This window comes from Zootermopsis nevadensis, unplaced genomic scaffold, assembly GCF_977971745.1.
Source record: "Zootermopsis nevadensis isolate Lab colony 2312 unplaced genomic scaffold, Znev_1.0 Znev_ptg000013l, whole genome shotgun sequence".
Taxonomy (NCBI): Eukaryota; Metazoa; Arthropoda; class Insecta; order Blattodea; family Termopsidae; genus Zootermopsis; species Zootermopsis nevadensis.
Window position 1 is genome coordinate 794,794 of NW_028259145.1, and position 22,392 is coordinate 817,185.

Consider the following 22,392-nt stretch of genomic DNA (forward strand, 5'->3'; position numbering starts at 1 on the left):
AGAATATATTAAACACCATTTAACAGAAAACTACAAATTGGACGTCATCTTTAAAACCATTGAACGAAGTTAATACTGACTCAGAAAAATCAAACCCTTAAACTTTGTGGCTTTGTGACGAAAAGTGGCGAATAAGATATTTTACAACAAATTTTTTTTAGGAAAACAGAACGACCAGACAGGTTGAAGCATCGGAAACATGTGGCTTCAGTTCAGAATTCCAGACGGGCCACCATGAAATCTTGCGTTCAGTTTCCCTTGTCAATTACAGGCTACGCCATGTTCCTACCCTCACATTTCAGAGTTCAATTATTCCGTGCCTCATAACATCAGCAGTTAAACCACAGCTATTCTTAAGAATGTAACTGCAGCTGAGTTAATTAATAAATGTCGCTTATCTTAAGTAGCATATTTGTACTACGACATCAGTCATATCAATCCAATCCACACGTTCACATGTTATATAACATCCGTTTTAATAATATCATCTAATTTACAGCAAGACCTACCAAGATGTCTCTTCCATTAAGGTTTTGTAACCAAATTATAAAAGCAATTTTAAATTCCTTAAAAATGCTTGCTGTATGCATCGCTAATCTCTCGTCACTCTTTATCTCCTGATAATAAATATAAACTAACACGCGTTGGTCCTGATGGAGAAACAGAAGATAAAACTACTGATTCACTGTTCAAGTGATCACAAAGAACATAAGCTTTAATAAATTTATCAGTCATTTGTTTCACGAATATCGCACCTGGAAATCTCTCGCCTTGCAGCCATGTTTCAATCAATATTCAATGCGTTTGAAAAAGGCCGACCAGTGACATGTTTGCAAGTCCCAGGGCGGTCTTCAATAGTCACACTGGAAGTACATAAGCACTTAACTGGGAGTTAATTACTCTTGTAGCACGAGGTCATATCGATACTCAGGGGACGTAAAACAGCGGTCAGCTCCTCCAATGAACTAGGCAACACGCACTGGCTCCTGCTTAAAATGTGGAAAATATTATACAGCACAGCATCTTGTGTCCTCTGTCTCACTTTCTTTCTCTATTTCTGTCTTCTCTCTGTTTATTTATTTCAACCTATATCACTTTTCTCTATATATTACGTACATCCTTTACTTGTATTTATTTGTATTATATTTTCCTTTATAATTATTTGCTAATCTCCATTTTATCTCTCAGTGTTTGTTCTCTTAATTTATTTCGTAATGACTTTCTAAAAATATATTTTTGGGTTCCTCTCAGTCCTGAAATACGAACTACGTCAGACCGTTAATGCATTATAAACGTCTATAGGTATCGGCAAACAACTTGGCTCGTGAGTGACGTCACAATTCTAGGAACTTTACAAGAACTCTACTAGACATTCAAAATGCATTCGGCTCAGGAACAAGAACCATTTAATAAAGATATAAAGCTCTTTGGAAATAAAAATGGATCTTGAAACACAAATAAGACTCTATTTCACGACTTGAACTGTTGTCCAGCTCTGATGCCTGAGACTAATGTTTTTAGCATGGCGTAGCCAAGACTTCAGCCGCGAACTTTACGAGCAGGTAATAACGAAGCTCGTTTACCACATTATTTGCCCATCTCTATACTATAAGTTTCTTCTTTGCTGTCGTAAATATGGAAAAATTGTATTCTATTCAAATCATAACAATACGTCATACCTTACGCCTTATCATCTGCGGTGGATATAGATCGCTTTATGCATGACATCTTACAGATCTGTGGTCTCGTAGTAACACCCAGAGAGACACAACGAGCTTTAAGCAGTTCTAGAAACGAAAAATGTCACTTTTCTTTTAAAACTTTCATTATAAATATTATAAGGCAGAACATAAATTTTGTAAGTGTTTTAACCAATTATCCACTACCTAACATCTAATAATACGATATTCGTACAAAAATAGTTTTCAGTTTGTTCTCGTCCTCTAGAACACACGTTAATTCGCCAACTATACACTTTTCACCAACATCAATTTCTACGAAACTTGACGTTCGAAAATACCTCCCAGCTGTGAGTAATAGCGTCCCGTTCAGACGTTACTTTCAATACTGATATTAGTCAACTACCTCTTCTATGTCAGAAACTATTCATCAGTCTTCAAGGATAGTCGGGTTGAACAACTTAAGACTTACGGAACTATGTCCAATAAGAGAGGAAATTTGTACCCAGATATTTTCCAAGTAATTGTTAATTTCAATTCTTCGTTGATAAGTTAATTATTAACTTTAACAACAGTAGGTTTTTATGACTGATAAATATTTAACGAAGAATTGAAATTAAAAATTACTATTATCTACACTGTTAATTATTAACAGTGCAGATAAAAACTACAGAAGCAAGCAAGCTCAATGCAGTTTACATGAAATCGCAAAATTTTCCAAATAAATGTCACACATCTTAATGATATCTGTTTTATACATTGTGTACTAATGATTTAAACGATGGGCTACGTTTCAACAAAATCCATGAACGTTCATTTCAGCCTCAAGTTAAATTAGGTGCTGTGAGGCCGACTTTATTTTAAACCCACAAATAACGAATTTAACTAAAATCCTTCAGAAGCGGGATTTGAGGTTTTCCTCGGCGGTGAGTCTACAGATGGCTGTCTTCTGGGTTATTGTGACATGTAGTCTGGTAAAAGTTAACCGACGTTTCAGAGTTACTTACTGCCTCTATCATCAGTGCGACGACAACACAGAAGACAGCCATCTTCTTTCTTTCAGAATTTTCCGAGATAAAACGTGTGTACTTAAAAACTAGCTCACACTACGACGTCAAATTTACGTACTTACGCAGTACTCAGTGTGGTTCGAATAACGAATTAATAAAGTTTAGTTCCTAAAAAGAAGACCTTAATGAAAGTTCTGTCGCTTGAAACAGAATAGAGAGACACGCAAAATTGAACGAAAGAAACGGAAATTCATGTGTCGATAAAACAAGATGCTATTAAGTAGGGTAGCCGTCAGAACAGCAACTATTCTCTCAGCACATGTTACGCCTTGTTACAGCCATCTTTATTCGGAGTATAGTAAAAATCACTATACTCCACCTGAAGATGACCGTTACAGGTGTAAACATATAATGGAGGATTGTAACAATACATGCACTTTAGAGATATTGTCTTGGCTGCTACTCCACTCAATTATATTTAGTTTTTTTTTTCAGAGTACCAAAACAAGATCCACCAAGTAAATTTAAACGGTGTTTATTGCAGAATTGACTCTGGTACCTCAGTACAGTTTTGTTTATGTTCAATAAACCCGATACAACACAGCCTGAAGGCCCATATGCCCCACATACTACACAATAACACATAACGAAGTACTGAATCCATATTATCTTTCTTCATTTTATAATATGTAACACAACGGACGTTCTGTTGCAGTTAATATTAGCAGATATCCAGCTGTCAAAAGTACTTTAATAATTGCAAAATATTTGACAACAACACGAACAATTAAAGTTTATATATAGTATAAAACAAAATATTATTTAACTGGAGAGTGTGCTATTAATATATGTCATATTACTACGTGGTAAGTATAGAATTTTAAATTCCATACAGTGGTTGTTCATATGCTATTTATTTTATTTTATTTATTTAGTGTTCTGTCTGACGACAGGTCCACATGAACAGGATCCTTCCATCCTTTTCTCGGACTGGGACCTGTTCATATACGTTCTTGGCAGATGATCCAGAAGTGGTTTGCCATTGCCTTCTTCTGTGTGTGAATGGAGTAATTGTTGGGATGCCACGGAGGAAAACTCCGTGTTGCCTAGACGACGGCCTTGCCCAACACAAGTTATAAATTCGGGTTCATATGCTAACAAGTATAATTAAAGTGCGATTATAATAAGTGCATAGACAGCCTGAAGATGTCAATATAAGTTCGAAGGATGTAGCCCATGAATTATTATAGCAAAATGACAATGCTGTTTGTATAACAATAATTATAAAAATTATAAAAATAATCACAGTGGAGAATTATTTGAATTATTATTTATATTTGGTGTTGTTAACAGTCTGCAGTCATGTGGTGCAGACACAAACAACTTGCTGGTGCTGTAAAGAAGCTTACGTGCCCACCCCTGACGCGCTGTGTCTATTGAATGACAAGGCTAATATAATGCATGGGCGCGTGACGTGTTGCCGCTGTTATCGAGAGCGCCAAGTAATTAGTCCCCATACTGCATACGCTATTGAACGGACGTACACAACATTCACCTCCATCCGTGCATGTGGATTACTGCACACACTTCATATCTGTCAGACATGATCAATCTTTTTTTTTTACGTGTCTTTATTTCCGTCTTATCACACAATTTATATTTTCTGTTTTACATTTTGTAATCCTGTTTCTCAACTCCAGTTATATTCCTTGTTTATTCTCCATTTGATCTTTACTGCATTTATTCTTATAAGATATTATCCTACAGTTTCTACAAATCTTATGCAAATTCTTTCAAATTTAAATTTTTAAATAATTTTTTTTTTATTCGTTAAATAATATATAGTTACATTCTGAAATTAGTTTCTTAGATTTCAGTATTCTTCATTTTCTACACTAAAGGCTTCAATTTCTGTCCCACTTTCTCAGTTCCCATGAGTCCATTTGAATGAACAATCTTACTTTCCGATGACATCCCTCTCAGTTTGTCTCGGTGTTAAATTTGTCTCATTTTCTCTTAATCCATTCAGTTATCTGTTTCTCTGTGTTACATTCAACATTACCAATAAAAACCATTCGTTTTGCAACCTTATTAATTTTCTACTTACAGTTTTTATATTATTTACCATATTTTTTTCCTACTTTTTTAAAAATCCTGACAGAATTTCACATACCCGAGTATATGACGGATATACAACTCAAGGAAACACGTATCTCAATAACACCCAGATAACTGACACCCGTATAACTCACGGAAACACACATAGCTCATGGGCGTTCACACATAACTCACCTAAACTCAGACATTGCTCAGTGATACCCAGATAACTGATAGTCTCGTAACTCACAAATACTTCCGTATGTCATGAACACTTACGCGTAACTTAGAGACACGCAGAACTACTGACACCTCGTATGCCTTCCTCACAGAAAAAGTAGACAGAACTCAACTAGCGTCAGGATGCCAGTTCCATCAAATGTGATTCAAACGTGTTATTATGACGCAGCTGATCTGGGAGATGGACCAAGAAAAACGATGGAACATTCAGTTGTAATAACCAGAATTGAAATTATGCAGCACTATTCTACTTTGTGTATAGAAAAAACAGCTGTTGGACCCATAAGTTGCAGTAATCTGTTTTGTTTCACAACATTAAGACCACTTTGCATGTACTGAAAACAATGGAAGACTTTCAAAAAGTTACAAACTGAACGAGATTAAAATTCGGAGTGTGGTGAGAAAGTTATCGCCTACCATTCTGGGTTTTACTGCTCTGTGCTCGGAGATATGTTGCGGATCAGATATTATCGTACAGTTTCCGCTCGTAGTCACATCTCAGGGGACACAGCAAACTCTGGCTGTTAGCAAACATTTACAATAACTGCTACTTTACATTGACCAAGGCACCAGCTAAATTATTCACACTTGTACTCACAGTTATTCTGAATAATACCGAATAGATTTTTGTAGAAACTCCCAGGAACTAACATTGAATTTAGTGGCTTCGAGCATTAGGATCGATTAGGCGCCTTGAACAAAAATATTACTAGGAAATATCTGTTAAACAATTCGGTGGACGTTAATTACAAGACGTGAGAATGTCAAATAAAGTGGTCGTGGACCATTTTAAAGTAACATTGTCTCCGTTGCATGCATCACAAGAAATCTCATTCAGAACTTGCAGTTCTGTTGAAATTCGAATCGAATACCGACGCATTACAGTGGAAATAATCTCAGGTGCTGAACATTAATCCGTCTGTCTTCATAAGAGCTGTGAGCTCTAGTGTCATTAATTATTTTCGAATATTTAATATAATGGAATGGAATTTGATACAATAAAACAAAATAAGAAACAGAACAACCCTGACTGAGTTTCGATGCGACCACAAGCAATGAACGTTTGTGGGAGCAGTTCACGTAAGAACACGACAAAATCATGTGAAGTACACGTTAAGTAACATTAAGTAACGTATAAAGTGAAGCTTTCGCGGCGACTGAAGTTGATGAAAGACTCTCGGGTGGCTCTCGAAAAGTTGGCAGAAAATATGGTTTATTTACCACTCAGCCACCTGACGCGGCTCGTAGCCCGAGAGCCTTTCATCAACATTAAGTAACATAATAAAAACGGAGTGAAATATTAGCTGCATGTTTGTAAATATTTACCTTCATAACATTTACGCACTCGCTAATTTTTTATTTATTTATTTATTTTACTATCTACTTTCAGTGCGTACAGTCCTGTCTCACATAACCAAGTTATAATCACTAATATTAACATGCCAATTATATTTTCTGATCCCTTATAACATGTGGTGGATATCCTTGACAAATTCCACAGTTAGTCACACGAATTAAACACGAAGTGCTTTAAGAGTGCTAATTGTCGTGAACTTTGTTTAATACATATTTAAATTGAGGTGTATTCTGTATCGGATTAAACACAGGCTTTCTTTCCAAATTCCGATATATTAATTAGAGATTTCGTCAATTATATTATTAATTATCTAACTTTAGTTTACAACTATCCAAATAATGTCGTGTTAATGTGTTCTTTAAATAATGTGAATTAACACCAGTATCTCATAAGGAGGTTTAGCCCATCAGATCTAAAATGTTTTTTACGCAGCCATCACGTTGTTATATCACATAAAATAAAGAATTACTATACCAAAGTTATGTATTTACCGAAAACCAATAATCATGCATCATTGTATGATACTATAGCAAGTCGCTGTAGTATTGATCCCACCTCACAAGTTTACTCGGCCGCCAGTTGGTTTATATTATGGTATTCCATAAGAAATGAAATAATAATGAGCAATAGATGAAACACGAAATAGACCTCAGAAATCTACCTGGGGGTTCGGACATCAACAAATATTTGCTATATCCTTTTAAATCAAATGCGTATTCTGTTTAAAACTGTACCGTTTCCAGTTTAACTGGAGAAAAATTCACGGTATTAATGCAAGGTAAAAGTGTTTTGAATCTTTACTCTGTTTCCTCAGGGAGACATTGCCGCAAGGACGTCCTCTGAGCCTTACGAACAGTAAAAACAACGCATAGAGTTGAGTAGAATATGACCCAAGATGATGTAACACTCACATTATCAACGAAAGTTGGCCTCTCGAGCCACGGATGTTTGTCCGCGTCTCTCTGTGTTGTGCTGTCCTGTGTACAGGTCGAGGCCTTGCGACCGGCCGATCCCTCGTCAAATGAGACCTATCGACTGTCTAATAGATCAAGCCAAGATGGGACCCCGCAGATGTTCAAGGCACTTAGAGAACGGGTCGTTCCCAGTATCCAAGTAAGTTGTCTGTTGTCCGCAAGTGGCTTGTATTTCAGATGACCAGTCCTCAACTGTCGAATGAAGTAATCAGTAGTGCGTTAGGAGTGGCGTAGTGGGAAATTTTATATACGTTGCATAAATCCTGCTAGTGTACGAATGTTTTAATATAAAGTTAATTTTTTAAAGTTCCACACGATATTGGTACATCGGACATGTACATACGTAAGCAGAGTGCAGAGTGAAAAGAAAATTAATGGTTGTAAAATTATGATACAAGACGTAGTTCGTCTGTAAAATTGTTTCTTTTTTAAGTGTAAAGACCTAACATGCAGATTTGTAGGGATGATGGTAATACTCCATTAGCTGTTCTCTTGGATTAAAATAACACAAGGTAAGTTTTATGGGTTTATATATGTGTGTGTATGTTCGTAGTTCGTAGATCTATATTACATAAACACACCGCCGACTTCAGACTGCTTTCGTCCGCATTCGAAAGTTTGCTGACCGCACGTCACAGTGTCTCCTCGTAAACTAGTTTCAGCGTCAGAGGTCATGTTGCCTATGACAGTCGATTGTATACGAAACTGATTAACGATATAGTTTATTCACGAAGAGGTTTTAAGTTCTAGTCACCGATTTTTTTAAACAGACCTTCATATTTTAGAGTCATGTATTGTATGCAGTAATGTTTTAAAGCTTTTGAGATATATTTTGTATTTTTTTAATTTATATTTTAATGTATTCGATATATTGTGGAAGTTACGATGAATGAGATAAATTAAAAATGAATGAAAGGATAATATTAATGTTTTTCTGGCTTTCGTGTGTGAGCTGCGTCCAGTGTTGAGTATTAACCATCGTTTCGGCAAACATTGCAATTTCTGTATCCAGGGTAGATTAAGTCTTTGCACGAAACATTCGAGGAGGTTCATATCCGAAAGCCGAGGTTCTACGTTGAACTCCAGCCGCGAAAATTCTGAGGACAAAAACACTGCAATAGATTTTCAGCTGTAATGTGTGTTTGTATGTGGGGGGAGGGGGGGGGGGTCTAGATTTATCTGGCGGTCTCTTGTGAAAGCAGTAATTAACCTTTGGTTGCTAAGCGACTTAACTCTTTTCTGATATTCTGCTAAGTTGCAGTATGTGATCTCCTAGAAATATACCGACGTTTCAGAGGTGCTTAGTGACTTGATGACTGAGGATGTAAGCATCTCCGAAACATCGGACAGTTTCTATGATACTGCACAGCGCAATATTCCAGACGACAAGTCATTTGATATTCACCGTCGTAAGAAGCTAAAATCTCACCATTTGACTGCTACATCCTAAAGAAGGGATCTGCTCCAAGTTATGGTGGCCCTGACCTGTAACACTTCATCATGAAACTGTAAGAGGGTATGGAGGTATATTCGACCAAATTCAATGATTTATTATTCAATTTTTAATTATTATTGTACTTTATCTGAGAAGGCCAATTATAGACGCAACACAAGAGATAAATTCGCATTCTTAATTTCTACATTAGATGTGGATAATTGAGCAAATTCACCTTTGGTGTCTATATTACGTGGGCAGGTGGCTTGTTAGTTGCGTGCATGCTAGAAGGGGAATTATTGCCTGTACATCTGGTCGAATAGGTTCGCGTGGGGAATAACTTTTGGTTTCAACCTCAACATGTCTGACAGACATTCGGATTGAAATTTTTCGTAATTTTTACTAAAAAGATCCAGGTGAACGCTAGAGAACTTCACATCTTTCAATATCTACCATTTGTGATATCTTCCTATCTTATTTGAAACTATATTCTATGCTATTGAGACACGTGACCAAATATTCAGTTGTTAAACCGACATATGTTAGTGTCTCATACAGAATAAAGTACCTAATACGTGATTAAAATTTGAAATTTTCGACCAATTTATCGATTTACCTCACATCTTTAGCCGGTGTAAGAGTATAAAATTAAAAGCTGGTTAAATTAATAACTAAAGAATTACTTCGCTGAGAGAAATTAAAATTTTTGTGGTTATCGTATGTCAACGCGTGTAACCAGGACCTCCGAAGTTAAAAATAACTCGAGCAGGGGGTCCAAGAGTGCAGAGTTTTATCGTTCCATATGTCATCTGAAGAAGGAACATTTAATAATATTTAACTAGCCGGCCGAATGCATATTAATACTTAACTTCTGTCTATCGATCCATCAGACTAACTCGTAGTAACTACTTACCTGTGTACTTCGTAGATATGCATTTTATGTCGACATAAGTAGGTAATGATTCAAACCAGTCTTAAATTTCATTCTACTAGGGCAACACGTGGCTTCGATACTATACTTAATCACCCTTGTTCTAGAATAAAATGTTTATTCGTGATTATTCTTGCTTTTAGTAAAAACATCCGTAATAAAGTTTATAAAAATATAATCCCCATAATAGTTTTTGGTTTGAATATTGTAGAATTTCCTGTATTCCACCGTGCCATATTTAACACAATGTATATTTTCTTCTCTTTTTAACCCTTATATTACATCCGAAATGCTGTAACCACACAATTAGCTAATTAGCTCATTTACGGAGTCCTAGACGCAGTCTAAACACCAAGTATTCTTTTGACACTTGACATACATAATCCATTCCATGAAAAATAAGTTTCCGTGTTTTATATTTAACCAAGGACGATAAGAAGGCTTTACGTAACGTTCTTTTTAAAGTGTAGCGAAGTTAGGTTGGCTACTCCGATGCAGTCGTTATTTAACAAGCCCTTTCATTGTGACCAAAATTCTTACCCAAAAAAACGCGTACTTGCTCTAAGTAGATAGCAATCTTCTCGTAAACCAACATCTGATTAGTGGTGAAACGTTCACTGTTAACAACGGAAATTAACGTTTAGTCGTAGTAATCAAATTCGGTGTTTATTAATATTTTGAGGTTAATTTAGTAAAACTGTTCTTAGTGGGGTTAAGAGAGAAAACAGGCCTTTTCCTACTAAGAATAGTTTTATTATTAATGTGTTTCGACTTGTCTACGGTTCATTAGCACGTTTAGTTATCGTTCCAATTTATTTAACTGTGGTTCTCATATAATCTCCCAGTCTGTTCATAGCCCCGAAGTGCCTCATATGTTTACAATTCATGTGAATAAATGCATATGTATTTTTAGAGTAGTCACAACATATGACTTGAGTTAAACTTCATTCTTCACTTAAATTAATGATAATTGTGGGCAGTGTTTTCCCATTGGTATGAACGAGTGTTTACAGCGCAACCTGACTATAAAAATTTCGGACCTGAACGTGCTATTGATCCATTGAAACTACAAAAGACCTGCGGCCTGAGTGCGTGAGTCGAGCTACGTCTGATAACGGAAACTAGAAATGTGTATTTTACACATTAATTTTTGTGAGTTCATTGGGAACGGAATACCCCAGAAATTGGTAACATACTCTAATAAAAAAAATTCTAAAGCATTCCACTTTTATTGTGCGTATCTCTGTGCTTTCGAATATTTTGTTAATAAATTTTTATTTTACAAAATATTTCGATTTTATAAACGCTACACACAATTTGGGATTCACAAATATTTTAAAAATCTAAAATCTGAGTGTTTCTGCTGCTAAAATCATTATCATGAGTTAGTAGTATTGTTGATTTAGAACAATCTTTTAATGAAATGGTTAAAGTCCTATGTACAAATGCGTTATTCTTGTAAAGATTCGAGGTTGACGAATAAATTTTTAGTTACGAATTCAATAATTTTTCAAACCTTGCTTATTGTAATATATTATTATTTTAAATTAATATGTGTTTAATTTTGATAATGACATGTAATTAAGTTGCCTTATTTTAATGGATATTTATTGAACAGGTAACAGTTTCCACGCTGAAAGTTTACTGATTCAAACTCTGAATCTATTAGCTACAGTTAGACAAATAAATAAATAACTGAGTGCTCGATTTACTTAAATGAATGGCAACTTCAAGATATTATTGTTACATATAGGACGTATTTGAAAGACCACATAGATACAAAGGGTGGACACATTTCGAAGAAATTAATCTTTTATATTTACCCACAATTCATTGCGAAGATAATGTGAAAGACAAGAAGATGAAGTATATTTATACAACCATGCAAAGGAATATTATTATTAAAGCATTTAATTAAGTTAACATAATTGCATTCGTTTATAATTATAATTCACGGGGAAGGAAATAGATAGTTAATTGATGGAAATGTTGAACGTTGAACTGAAACAGGGAAAGGCTTTTAGCCCGAAATGATGAAGAATTTCATAAAATGAAATTCTTCAGATGACTACCTTATGAGTTATAGATTCGTGTAGTCTGGTAGCAGTTTGCCAACATTTCAGAGATCACTTCTGCCTCCATCATCAGGGCGATAAAACCAAGAAGACAGTCATTTTCGAACTCACCATCGTGAATACCTCAGATCCTAAATATAACATTTAATTTGCAAAAACGTAATGAATTTCATTTAAGGGCTTGGAAGGTCTGATATTACAGGTCATGTATTCTGAATGATTCAGAGGGGTAGGTACCTTTTTTATAACTGGACGTATTTATAACGATTCATGTGTAAGGGAGTCGCTGTATGTCCAATGAAAGAAATGGCGTATGATATGGAAGTGAGTTGCACTAAAGGCTGACTGCAATGTCGCAGGCAGCTGTCCGAGGGTCTCCGCCCCCCATCAGTGTCACGCAAGCTATATTTCACTGTCGCTCGCCCACTCATACACACACAACGCTAACCCGCTCACGATCTCCCCTCCCCCCCTCCAACTTAATTTTTTTATATCTGAGCTACTTTATAACCCAAGCCATACGACTATCGTTTAACGTCAGAACTTTGAAACGGCAGGCAATTCCCCCATGATCGTAAATATTCCGTAGTCGCCATATAACACTGTAAAACATATATTCCGTTAGCATTAACGTCCTTTATAATTTTAACAGTTCACAAGGCTATCGTATAGCAACATGTCCTCTGTATATTTGTAGATGGCGACATTTCTTAATTTGTACTAAAGACGTCCCACTTCAGACTTGGTTGTTTATGGAGTTAAAGCGGAATCTAGCCATCGAACCAAACCTGAACTATGTAAGATTTGAGGTTCCCACAGCGGCGAGTCTGAAGATTTCCGTCTTCTGGGTTGTTGCGCTGTGTAGTCTGGTCGATGTTAACCGACATTTCAGAGGTCATACTGCCTCCGCCATCAGAGTATGAAGATTTCTGTCTTCTGGGTTGTTGCGCTGTGTAGTCTGGTCGATGTTAACCAACGTTTCAGAGGTCATACTGCCTCCGTCATCAGAGTATGAAGATTTCTGTCTTCTGGGTTGTTGCGGTGTGTAGTCTGGTCGATGTCAACCAACGTTTCAGAGGTCATACTGCCTCCGTCAACATCACCCGGAGGTTTTAGTACCGACTCCAAAGCCCTGATTTAAAGGAGTTTTTCTTGAGAGAATTTGCATAACAAAATATTTATAAAAAATGTGTTAAATTCTTGAGAGTATTTTGTTAAAATTTAATGATCGTAAAGATTGTAACATTTTAAATATAATGAAGTAATAATTCTGTCAAAACTTCACCACACATATTTTAATACATACCTCAGTGGGTATATTTCCTTTGACATGTTGAATATTGCGTTGGAAGTTTCTTAATTAAATTTTTCAAATACGTCACAATTTTGTACAATGCATTACGTCGTTCGATAACTGACATAATGTGTTTAGTGTAAATATCCTCTGGTTGCAAACTCTGTTACTTGTACGATATCCCATAATTTGCCTGCAGGTACTGATGAACTAAATACTGTCAAGGTAGGCAAACTCACTGCCTAGAATAGAATTCGGGATATTCTGAATACAAGGATATGCGACTACATTTGATTAATTTGATTATTTTGTATCTTGATAAGAATGACCAAATATCGCTGACAATATTTGCGACTAGAGAACACACACACTTGTAACATGAAGGCTGAAACGTTCTCCACGCGCTGATGTGAACCAGCCTTTCTGCCGACCCCAGGTGAACCCAAGTGCATGTTTTGACGCCGTTAAAACAAGTGTAATGACCACAGTGGCGCACGGCAATGTTGAATATCATGTGAACTAATTTGAAGCTGTCTGTAACATGTGTGTTGGGGTAAACATAGTCTTTATATGGAACTAACTGATTTTCAGAAAACATTTATACCGTTCTTGTGGGTTGTTATTTCCAACGACGATAACCCACGAACTTTCTTTCCTTCCTCACACTGCGTTACAATGAGTTTAATCCTCAGAGTTAAAAGCTAATTTACAAATTATTTTTCAATCAAACATCTGAACGTCAAAGTGTTAGTAGGTGGGAGTTATAGAGGCTTTGGTTTGTATCTATCAGCGAGATATGTTTCTCCTAAATCCATGCATGTACATTACTGATAACTTAAAGAGATTTTATCCTCTCTACCACGTACCTACGAGCCACGTATTGAATGAGGGATTAAAACTAGTGATTAATAGACCTAACCTAACCTCACATCTACACGTGTAGACTTCAGGTTAGAATTTTGTGAATGTTACTAATTTCGACTTCACCGTGTGATACTTTCTCACACGGCAAATTAATATTTATTATTATTTTCGCAATCTTTGATTCTTAAGAGCGCTTTCATTCACTTCTTATAATACATATTATTTTATTTGTATCTAAACTTTAATATTTATCAGTAGAACATGGATTATCATGTTCTACTGATACAAACAGGCTTATGCACATTAAGCGGAAGTTAGGTTAGCATTGTCATACAATCTATATCTTAATTGCGTCATGTTTGTGTTATATCAATACATATATTTATTTTTCCAGTCTATACACAAAACTTGTTTTAAAATAATGTTGTTTAAAATTATTTATAACATTTACAATATAAATTGCATTATGTTATATTTTATGGCGCTTTTCTGTGTCGTATAATATTACATCTATCACAGCGCTTTTGATTTCGACGACATGTTTCGATGTTTACCACATCATCATCAGGCTTATCAATTCATATATTTTTAAAAACTATTGTACATTTGTGCATTGCGTTTATTGATTTTTAATTTTCAGTCTTCATCTTGATTTGGAGTATGCATTTTGATATTCATTATCAGGTTGTATTGTGATGTGTCGGACGTCTGATATCCACAGACGATAAACTGCACATTTTTAATATACATTTGGTGAAATTTAATCGTATGTCGTTCTTTTACTATTGGTTGGATTTTGCGTGTTATTTCAGTATGAAAATTTCTGTATTTTTATAATATATTTTTTGCACGAAGTGCGTAGCGGTAATGCATTTTAGGCTGCACGTGTGTGTCAGTCTCTGAGTCCAGTCGATTAAAATCGAGAACTACTGGACGGATATGGATGAAATTTTATGTGGGGGGTTTGTATTATTTTACAGGATCTCAAAATCGTGCGTTTGACGGATGAGGAAATATTTGAGGTAGACATTGAGGTGCTGCGATCTGGTGGCCAAAGTGACAACTGTCAAACAAGGCAGATTTAATACCTCAAATGCACGTTGCAAAGAACGTGTGACGATATTATTTATATTCCGGTATGGACTATACTTCATGATCTTATTTTACTTGATATGTCTGAGATATTCTGAGATATTTGTTAAATCGTTAGCATATTTTTAACTTTAATTTTGAAGGATGTTTAAATAAGTGTTCGAAGTTTATTTTTGTCTTAATATTTTGTAACGTAATAGAAGAAAAGTTCTCTGACGAAAGTCAGAAAGAAAAAGAATCGATACAATTTTACCTGCCAAACAATCGACTAGAACCGACGTTTCGTCAAGTAGGTTATGGAAGGACACGGTATAAAGAATTTTTAAGTCATGGCTGCTTCCATTCATTCAATACTATCTGCAAATCTTACTGAACGGAATTACAGAAACTATTTTAAAGTAGTTAATCCAACACGTTTCAGACCAGCATTTGAAAAGTACGTCTGGAGAATTTTACCTCTAGACTGAAACGCTGAGTTTTTATTTACTTTCGTACAAGTGTGCAACGTGATTTTCTGGCTACGTACGATTTAAGAGATTAGAGAATCTATATAAGTGCATTTGTGTCACGTATGTTGAGCATTCTAAATTATCCAGGAAAGTTTCTGAATAAATGTTTGAACCTAACAAGAACAGAGTAATAAGCTGTCTCATACTAAATAACGAGGAGCTTCGTGATTTGTAAAATCCGCCGAACGTTTTAAGGGAATAGAAATATTGAAATCTTACGTGGGCAGGGCGTATGCCTAGGATATGACAGACTAGGAATATAAGTAGAAATTTTGTAAGGAAACCACAAGGTAACTTACATTTAGAAGAAGGCAGAAGATAAGATGAAGTTCCTCATAAAAGCTGTCATTTTCACATTCATCTTCAGTTGATGCATGCACATTTAGAACATTAATATCACACCAATGGCTTCTCGATGTAAAATATAGCATCCTATCACTAACAGATTGTACCCTCTGAACCGATGATACGGTTTCCTTGTGTACGGAGAAGCCTGTCAAATCTAAGCTCCTGAACTGCCATTAAATCACTTATAATTTGTTCTATTTCTTGATAATGTTTTCAAAGAATCTGACCTCTTAGGGACTTCTGGCATTCGAAATCTCATGTTTATTTTCCGTTCTTTAGCTCATTCTGAACAAACCGTGCAGATACGACGCCCTGTGTTCCATTTCGTAAAATTCCTATTTCATGGTGAGGAGTTTTTAACCCCCAGCCAAACACCCAAAACTCTAAGGATCACCTCTTGTCGGCTGTCTGCGACTACTTATACAATAAGTTATACCGGGGTTAGTTTTTATAATTTTTTTATGATTTTTTCTTGTGCGAATATTTTGTTTAGAAATAATATTTGAGCATAAGGATGGTGATATTGTTGTTTAAAGTTTTATTTCCATACAATTCGTGATTAACATTTTTAATGTATTTGCAGTTGTTGATGAGAATGCGTAATATAACAACTTACTCCGGTTTGCGACACTGCTTCATGACATTAATTGTTCTTAACTGTTTCGCACCAACAAAAATGTACTGTTAAGTTTTGTTGTGTGTATTTGTTTAATATAAAAATACACAACGTGATTTAGATTATATTTTCTACGGGCCCTCATTTTAAATTGTCAAAATACTTCGGAAAAAAACACAAATACAAACATTTATATTTAGATGCTAATTATTAAAGTAAATGTAATAAATATCCAAAGTGGTTAAAAATCCTATATCACGCCAATATTCAGACACGAGGTCACCAATACCATCATCAGAATTTAATTTCCTTCAAACACAAAAGTCACTAAGTTTGGCTCAACGATCATAAGCTCATTTATTGAACTTAATATTCACTCTTTAAACATTTTTTTAAAAAATTTCGTCCATTCTCTTGGCTGTCATTGAATTACCTGTTAATGAGCTCAGAAAATACTCGAGCTTCAACCTCCAATACTGTTTCACAGAGGTACCTATTAAAACAACATTCTCTCTTGGTTTTCAGAGCTGATGTTTTTGGCGTGAGTGTATTTGGTAGCGAGTGTCTCGCTATGGATGAGATGTAGATTATCATATTTCTTTCCAGATTACTTCCCATCTTTACACCACACGCGCTTTTAACACTTTCTAAAGGCTTCATAAAATGACCTGTCAAAGAGTTGTAGTTGTGAAAGGCGTGGATTGGGAAAGACGACTACACCACTCCTCATTCTTTCGTAAGGTCGAGTATTTTTACAGCAAGGTGTGATTGTTTATTGTCCACGAGAAGCAACACAAGTCTGTCCATTGCAATCCTAGATTGTTTTATGAAATGTTTCATAAACAGTAAAACGTCTCCTCTCATTATCCACTCTGACTTATTCGCAGATTTAACATTGCCCACTGATCATTTTTCAGTTAAGTATTCCCTATATATTTTTTTTAATTTTAATACAAGTAATGGCAGGACAAAATTCCATATAGTACTCACAGCTACTGCCGTGGTAACCAGAGAATCTCTTTCTGCCGAGGTCACCGCTCAAATTTGTTTCACAACTTTTCTTTCTATGATTCTTCTCTGTCCTTTTTCGGTTGTTACTGTAGTCTTGTCCGCGTTGTATGTATCTTAGCAATTAAAATTTTATTTTACTTAATTAGTGAAAAACATCTCACCGTTATACTCGTTAAAGCTAATTGCTCCGTCTAGGCTCTTGGGGTGCGAATAGACAATCTAATTTTCTGTTTCAGGACGACGACAACCAGACAGAAGAAGCATGTTGTTTATCACACCAAGTAGCTTGAATTATTGCGTTGTTTTTTACAGCATCAATTAGAGTACGTTGCTTGCCTCTTACGTCATTAGCCCGTGGTACAAAATGGATACTACATGGATATTAATTGTTTAGATACGACTAAACCCTTTCGACAAACTTAAAGTAAGTCGCAATTATATAACAAGCGATTAAAACGGAAAAAACACGCTTTGAGACTAAACACGTTTTCAGGCATTGACGCAAAACGGCGAACCACCGAGCGACTGTAAAGCGGGAACGAAGGAAGGCTCAGTGTGGCTTCCATTTGGTAGCTGATGGCGGTGGTACAGTTGGAGATTATTTTAAAGTTTGAAAATAACAACTAACCCCAGTCTACTTTATATTCTACGTATTAGACCTTCAAATCAGTCCGTACCCTGAGGACATGCCATGTCCTGGAAACAATTACATGTCTTTATATTTTGTTTTGTACAAATGTTCTTGAGTTGAGTTGTGGTAAATGGATCAGTTAATAAATAGACCAAATAAATTGCATTGCCCTAGAAATGTTTGACCGAACAGACAAAGATTTCTTACGTAAATCAAACGTGTGTGGGCTTTGTCCAAAGATACCACATACAGAGCAAGAACCATCAGACACGATGGGCGGTAAGTGATCACGGCGTATGCCATAAATTTTGGGGCGTCGTTTTCTGTGCCTTGTTTCTGCGGGATACGTACAATTTCCTACGTCATGTAGTGGAAAGTTTTTTTCCAAACAACGATTGGTTATAAAATTACACGAAATATTTCAATAAGCTTTAACTCATATAATTTATGACAGTCAATAAAGAATTGCTGTGAACTGAATAATCGATGAACAGTTTCAGTTGTCTTCTCTAGGTGACTTTACCTACGGTGTCAACCCAGAAAACATCTATTTAAAACGCACAATGACTGATTATTTAGCTTTATAATGACGAACTTTCAGATGCATAAGTTACACAGCGTCTAACCAGATGAAAATCATCATAAATGGAGGGAAGAAATGTATTTTAATGGAAATGATCTTCGTCTATTTTTGGAATAAATTTTATTATTTACCTGAAGTAACTGAGGGAAATCACGAAATAATCAGCAAAAATAATCTGTAAAAAGGTCGAGATTCGATCCGTGCATTTCCCAAATAGAAATCTAAAACTTCATCAGTATATCAATTTTCTCGTTACGACGTAAGATAAAAAAGGCAAGGTGTTTTATGAGGACACATTTACAGATTCACAAATCCTCTCTTCTCAGATATAATTTGTGATAAGTGTGGATCTGTAGTAATGGTCTGTTCCTTTACAATCAGCGAGAAATATTTTGATAACTTACAAAATAAACCTAATTACGTAATTAAGCTGCGTATTCACGGTCGAAATATTAATTAATTTCTCAGGTCGCTGCCCAACGTAAAAATTAAACTGACAACACAACAAGATGGTCCCAGAAATCTGCAGAACTTCATTCCTCGTGGAAAAAATATGTAATAAAATTCTACAGATTCATTCAGGAAGTTTAGAGAATTACCTTAATTTCACACAAGTGTATCTCCCTGACTATAACAACGCATTTCAGTTTCAGTAAACACTCAGTAGGACTGAAAAAATTGGCTCTGAAATAGATCGTGTTCACTGACGTAGTTACACGCAACTGCCACTCGTCGGCTTCCGGCTAGAACTGCATGAGTCACGGCCAAGAGCCACAAGACTTAACTGATTCAAGTCAAACATCGCTCCACAAAAACAATAAAATAAACGTGACGTTTTACAAAAGGCGATGAAAAAGTGTACATGTATTCGCAAATAGTCTCTGTGCTATTTAAATAGGTTTAAATTCCTCAACGATTTCTGCTGTGTATGTTCCAACCTGTCCCTCATTTCGTGTACGGTTTTTTTAAACACACTGTACTTTAGCAGGTTTCTTGTCCAGAATTTATCCAACAGAAGTTACCCACTGACTTTGTTAGTAACTTAAATAATTCCTGTTGTGTCTGGAACTATAATCCCGAGAAATTTAAGACGAAATTTTCTTCATTTACTAGAGGAAACACAATTCGAACAATATTCGTACTTATAACGACATTTTGTATCTTATATGCGTCATGTTTGTGTTTGATTAAATATATTTATTTTGTACAGTCTATACACAAACGTTTGAAGTTTATTGGTGTTATAATACATTGCATCAAATATCTAATAGTTTTTAAAATATTTTAAATTGATAAAAACCTGAAGACGACGGTATTACCCGTCGAAACATGTCGTTTTAATAAAAATACAAAATACAAAATAAATATATTTATAACGACATGTTCAACAGTTTTCTAACCATATGCATACCCATAAAGATAAACAAAAGTTAACTTTGTTGTGTGAAAAATGTTTGTGGAAGTTACTGTTAGCTCTGGGCGGTGGTTCTTCTATGGAGCTGGGATGAGACAGTTGGCTGTAACTATGTCATCGAACGAACGTGGAGATGTTCATTCAGTAGATAAGTGTAGAAAAGGGAACATTCAAAAGAGATACAGATGTAAATATATGTAAATATAATAATAAGTACATGCAGCCATATAGATATAGGCTGACAGATATTCAGCTAGATATTGATAATATATAGAAAAACAAAGAAATATATAATATATATACTTTTATTACTCAGTTAAAACTGTACATGCAAACTGTTTAAATACATTATATGGTAAATCGGTCTAAAGTTCATATTGACTTCTTCGGATTGTCGGTTCAAATCCCCACTAGATGTATAAATACATTTTTTTTTTTTTGCATTTTCTGTGTTTCGCCTACCAGTGGGAGTAGACTCCTTCAGATGGACTTATGCCCCGACAAAAGATTACTTGTAAATGTATAAAATTATTCATAATATCGGAAGTTGGTTCTGAATTAAAAGACGCCAGATAATACATAACATCTGTAGTAGAGGAACTTTATATTACTTTCACCAGTTGTAAAAGTCCATCATACTTACAGATTGTTTAATCTAAGAGCTAGAAGGATATTGTACATCAACGGTAAGAAAACGAAATTGACACGAAACTTACGTTACATCAGTAGGTAGTCTAAGGAAAAGTGGACACACCACATGTTTGTTTGTTTTTTAGGCGTATTCAAGCCTAAAAAGTGACCCCATCTTACGCTAAACGTGTTCTGATATCTTGCATTTTAGCCAATTAAATTAGCTACCAAATACGTCCTTGTTTCTTTGTGTACAACCAATTTCAGGCATTTGAAAGGTTGTGAGAAGATACCTTAAACAGCGTTCTTTTGCTCACCTCTCCTTGATTTCTAGTGTCAGATACAAGCAAAGTTGCTGATGTTTACACTTAGTGCTGTGTTTTCATAAGTGACTTGGTTTATTTTTTTATTTATTTAGTGTTCTGTCTGACGACAGGTCCATATGAACAGGATCCTTCCATCCTTTTCTCTTCTCGGACTGGGACCTGTTCATATACGTTCTTGGCAGATGATCCAGAAGTGGTTTGCCATTGCCTTCTTCTGTGTGTGAATGGAGTAATTGTTGGGATGCCACGGAGGAAAACTCCGTGTTGCCTAGACCACGGCCTTGCCCAGCACAAGTTATAAATTCGGGCACCGCCGGGAATCGAACCCGAGACCCCAGGATTACAAGGCCAGCGTTCTAACCGCTAGACCACCTCATCTTATTATTATTTAGTGTTCTGTCTGACGACAGGTCCATATGAACAGGATCCTTCCATCCTTTTCTCGGACTGGGACCTGTTCATATACGTTCTTGGCAGATGATCCAGAAGTGGTTTGCCATTGCCTTCTTCTGTGTGTGAATGGAGTAATTGTTGGGATGCCACGGAGGAAAACTCCGTGTTGCCTAGACCACGGCCTTGCCCAACACAAGTTATAAATTCGGGCACCGCCGGGAATCGAACCCGAGACCCCCAGGATTACAAGGCCAGCGTTCTAACCGCTAGCACTGGCAATTGAAAATATTGCAGAGATGGCGCTGAACAGTAATAGGAAGGAAGAGGATGTTATCGATCATAAGAACACCTGGTGTGTGTCTCACTGTTGTCAAACGAACGGGTAGAGAATAATTCGAGAATGTAATCAATAGAAGTGAAGAGTAAAAAAATTAAATGATGACGAAAAATGAGAGACGCAGTGGCGTTCTTTCTCCCTTTCGTACACACAAACACGGCTTGCATGGTCTCTTCACATTACTCATTCGTCAAATAATATTACCATGAGAAGTACCTTATTTTGTCCTGCGACATATAAAGGCGAAGACGATGACGACAAAGGAAAACGGAAGGGTGTCCTATCAGAAAAAAATGAACGCTAGAGAAAAGGATTTTCACAATGCCAGCAAGGGAGGTCTCTTGATTAAAAACCTGGCTTGTAATAATACAAGGTTCTGGGGTGCAAAAGACATGCTCCCACCTAATAATAATTCTCTTAGAACGCCATCGTATGGGCCTATTCTCAGGACGTGAAAATGTCGACAGTCAATTGTCTAGTGATGAATGCAGTGCCATGGAGGGAAAGCAATCATGAGGACGTAGCGACGGTCTGTATTCAGTTATT

At 35.9% G+C, this 22,392-nt stretch overlaps 1 protein-coding gene across 2 annotated transcripts in view; it reads left to right on the forward strand.

Annotated features, from left to right (window-relative positions):
* Positions 1-7,362: 7,362 nt before the first annotated feature.
* Positions 7,363-22,392, forward strand: part of LOC110839900 (hemolymph lipopolysaccharide-binding protein) — a 60,707-nt gene continuing 45,677 nt past the window's right edge. The window contains exon 1 of one of the 2 annotated variants that reach the window (XM_087348336.1): positions 7,363-7,496. In XM_087348336.1, the coding sequence (XP_087204462.1) occupies positions 7,405-7,496 (92 nt within the window). In that variant the 5' untranslated portion in view covers positions 7,363-7,404. Of the gene's footprint in view, positions 7,497-7,846; positions 7,870-22,392 lie in introns of those variants that run through there. The other variant, XM_087348338.1, reaches the window with a different exon arrangement.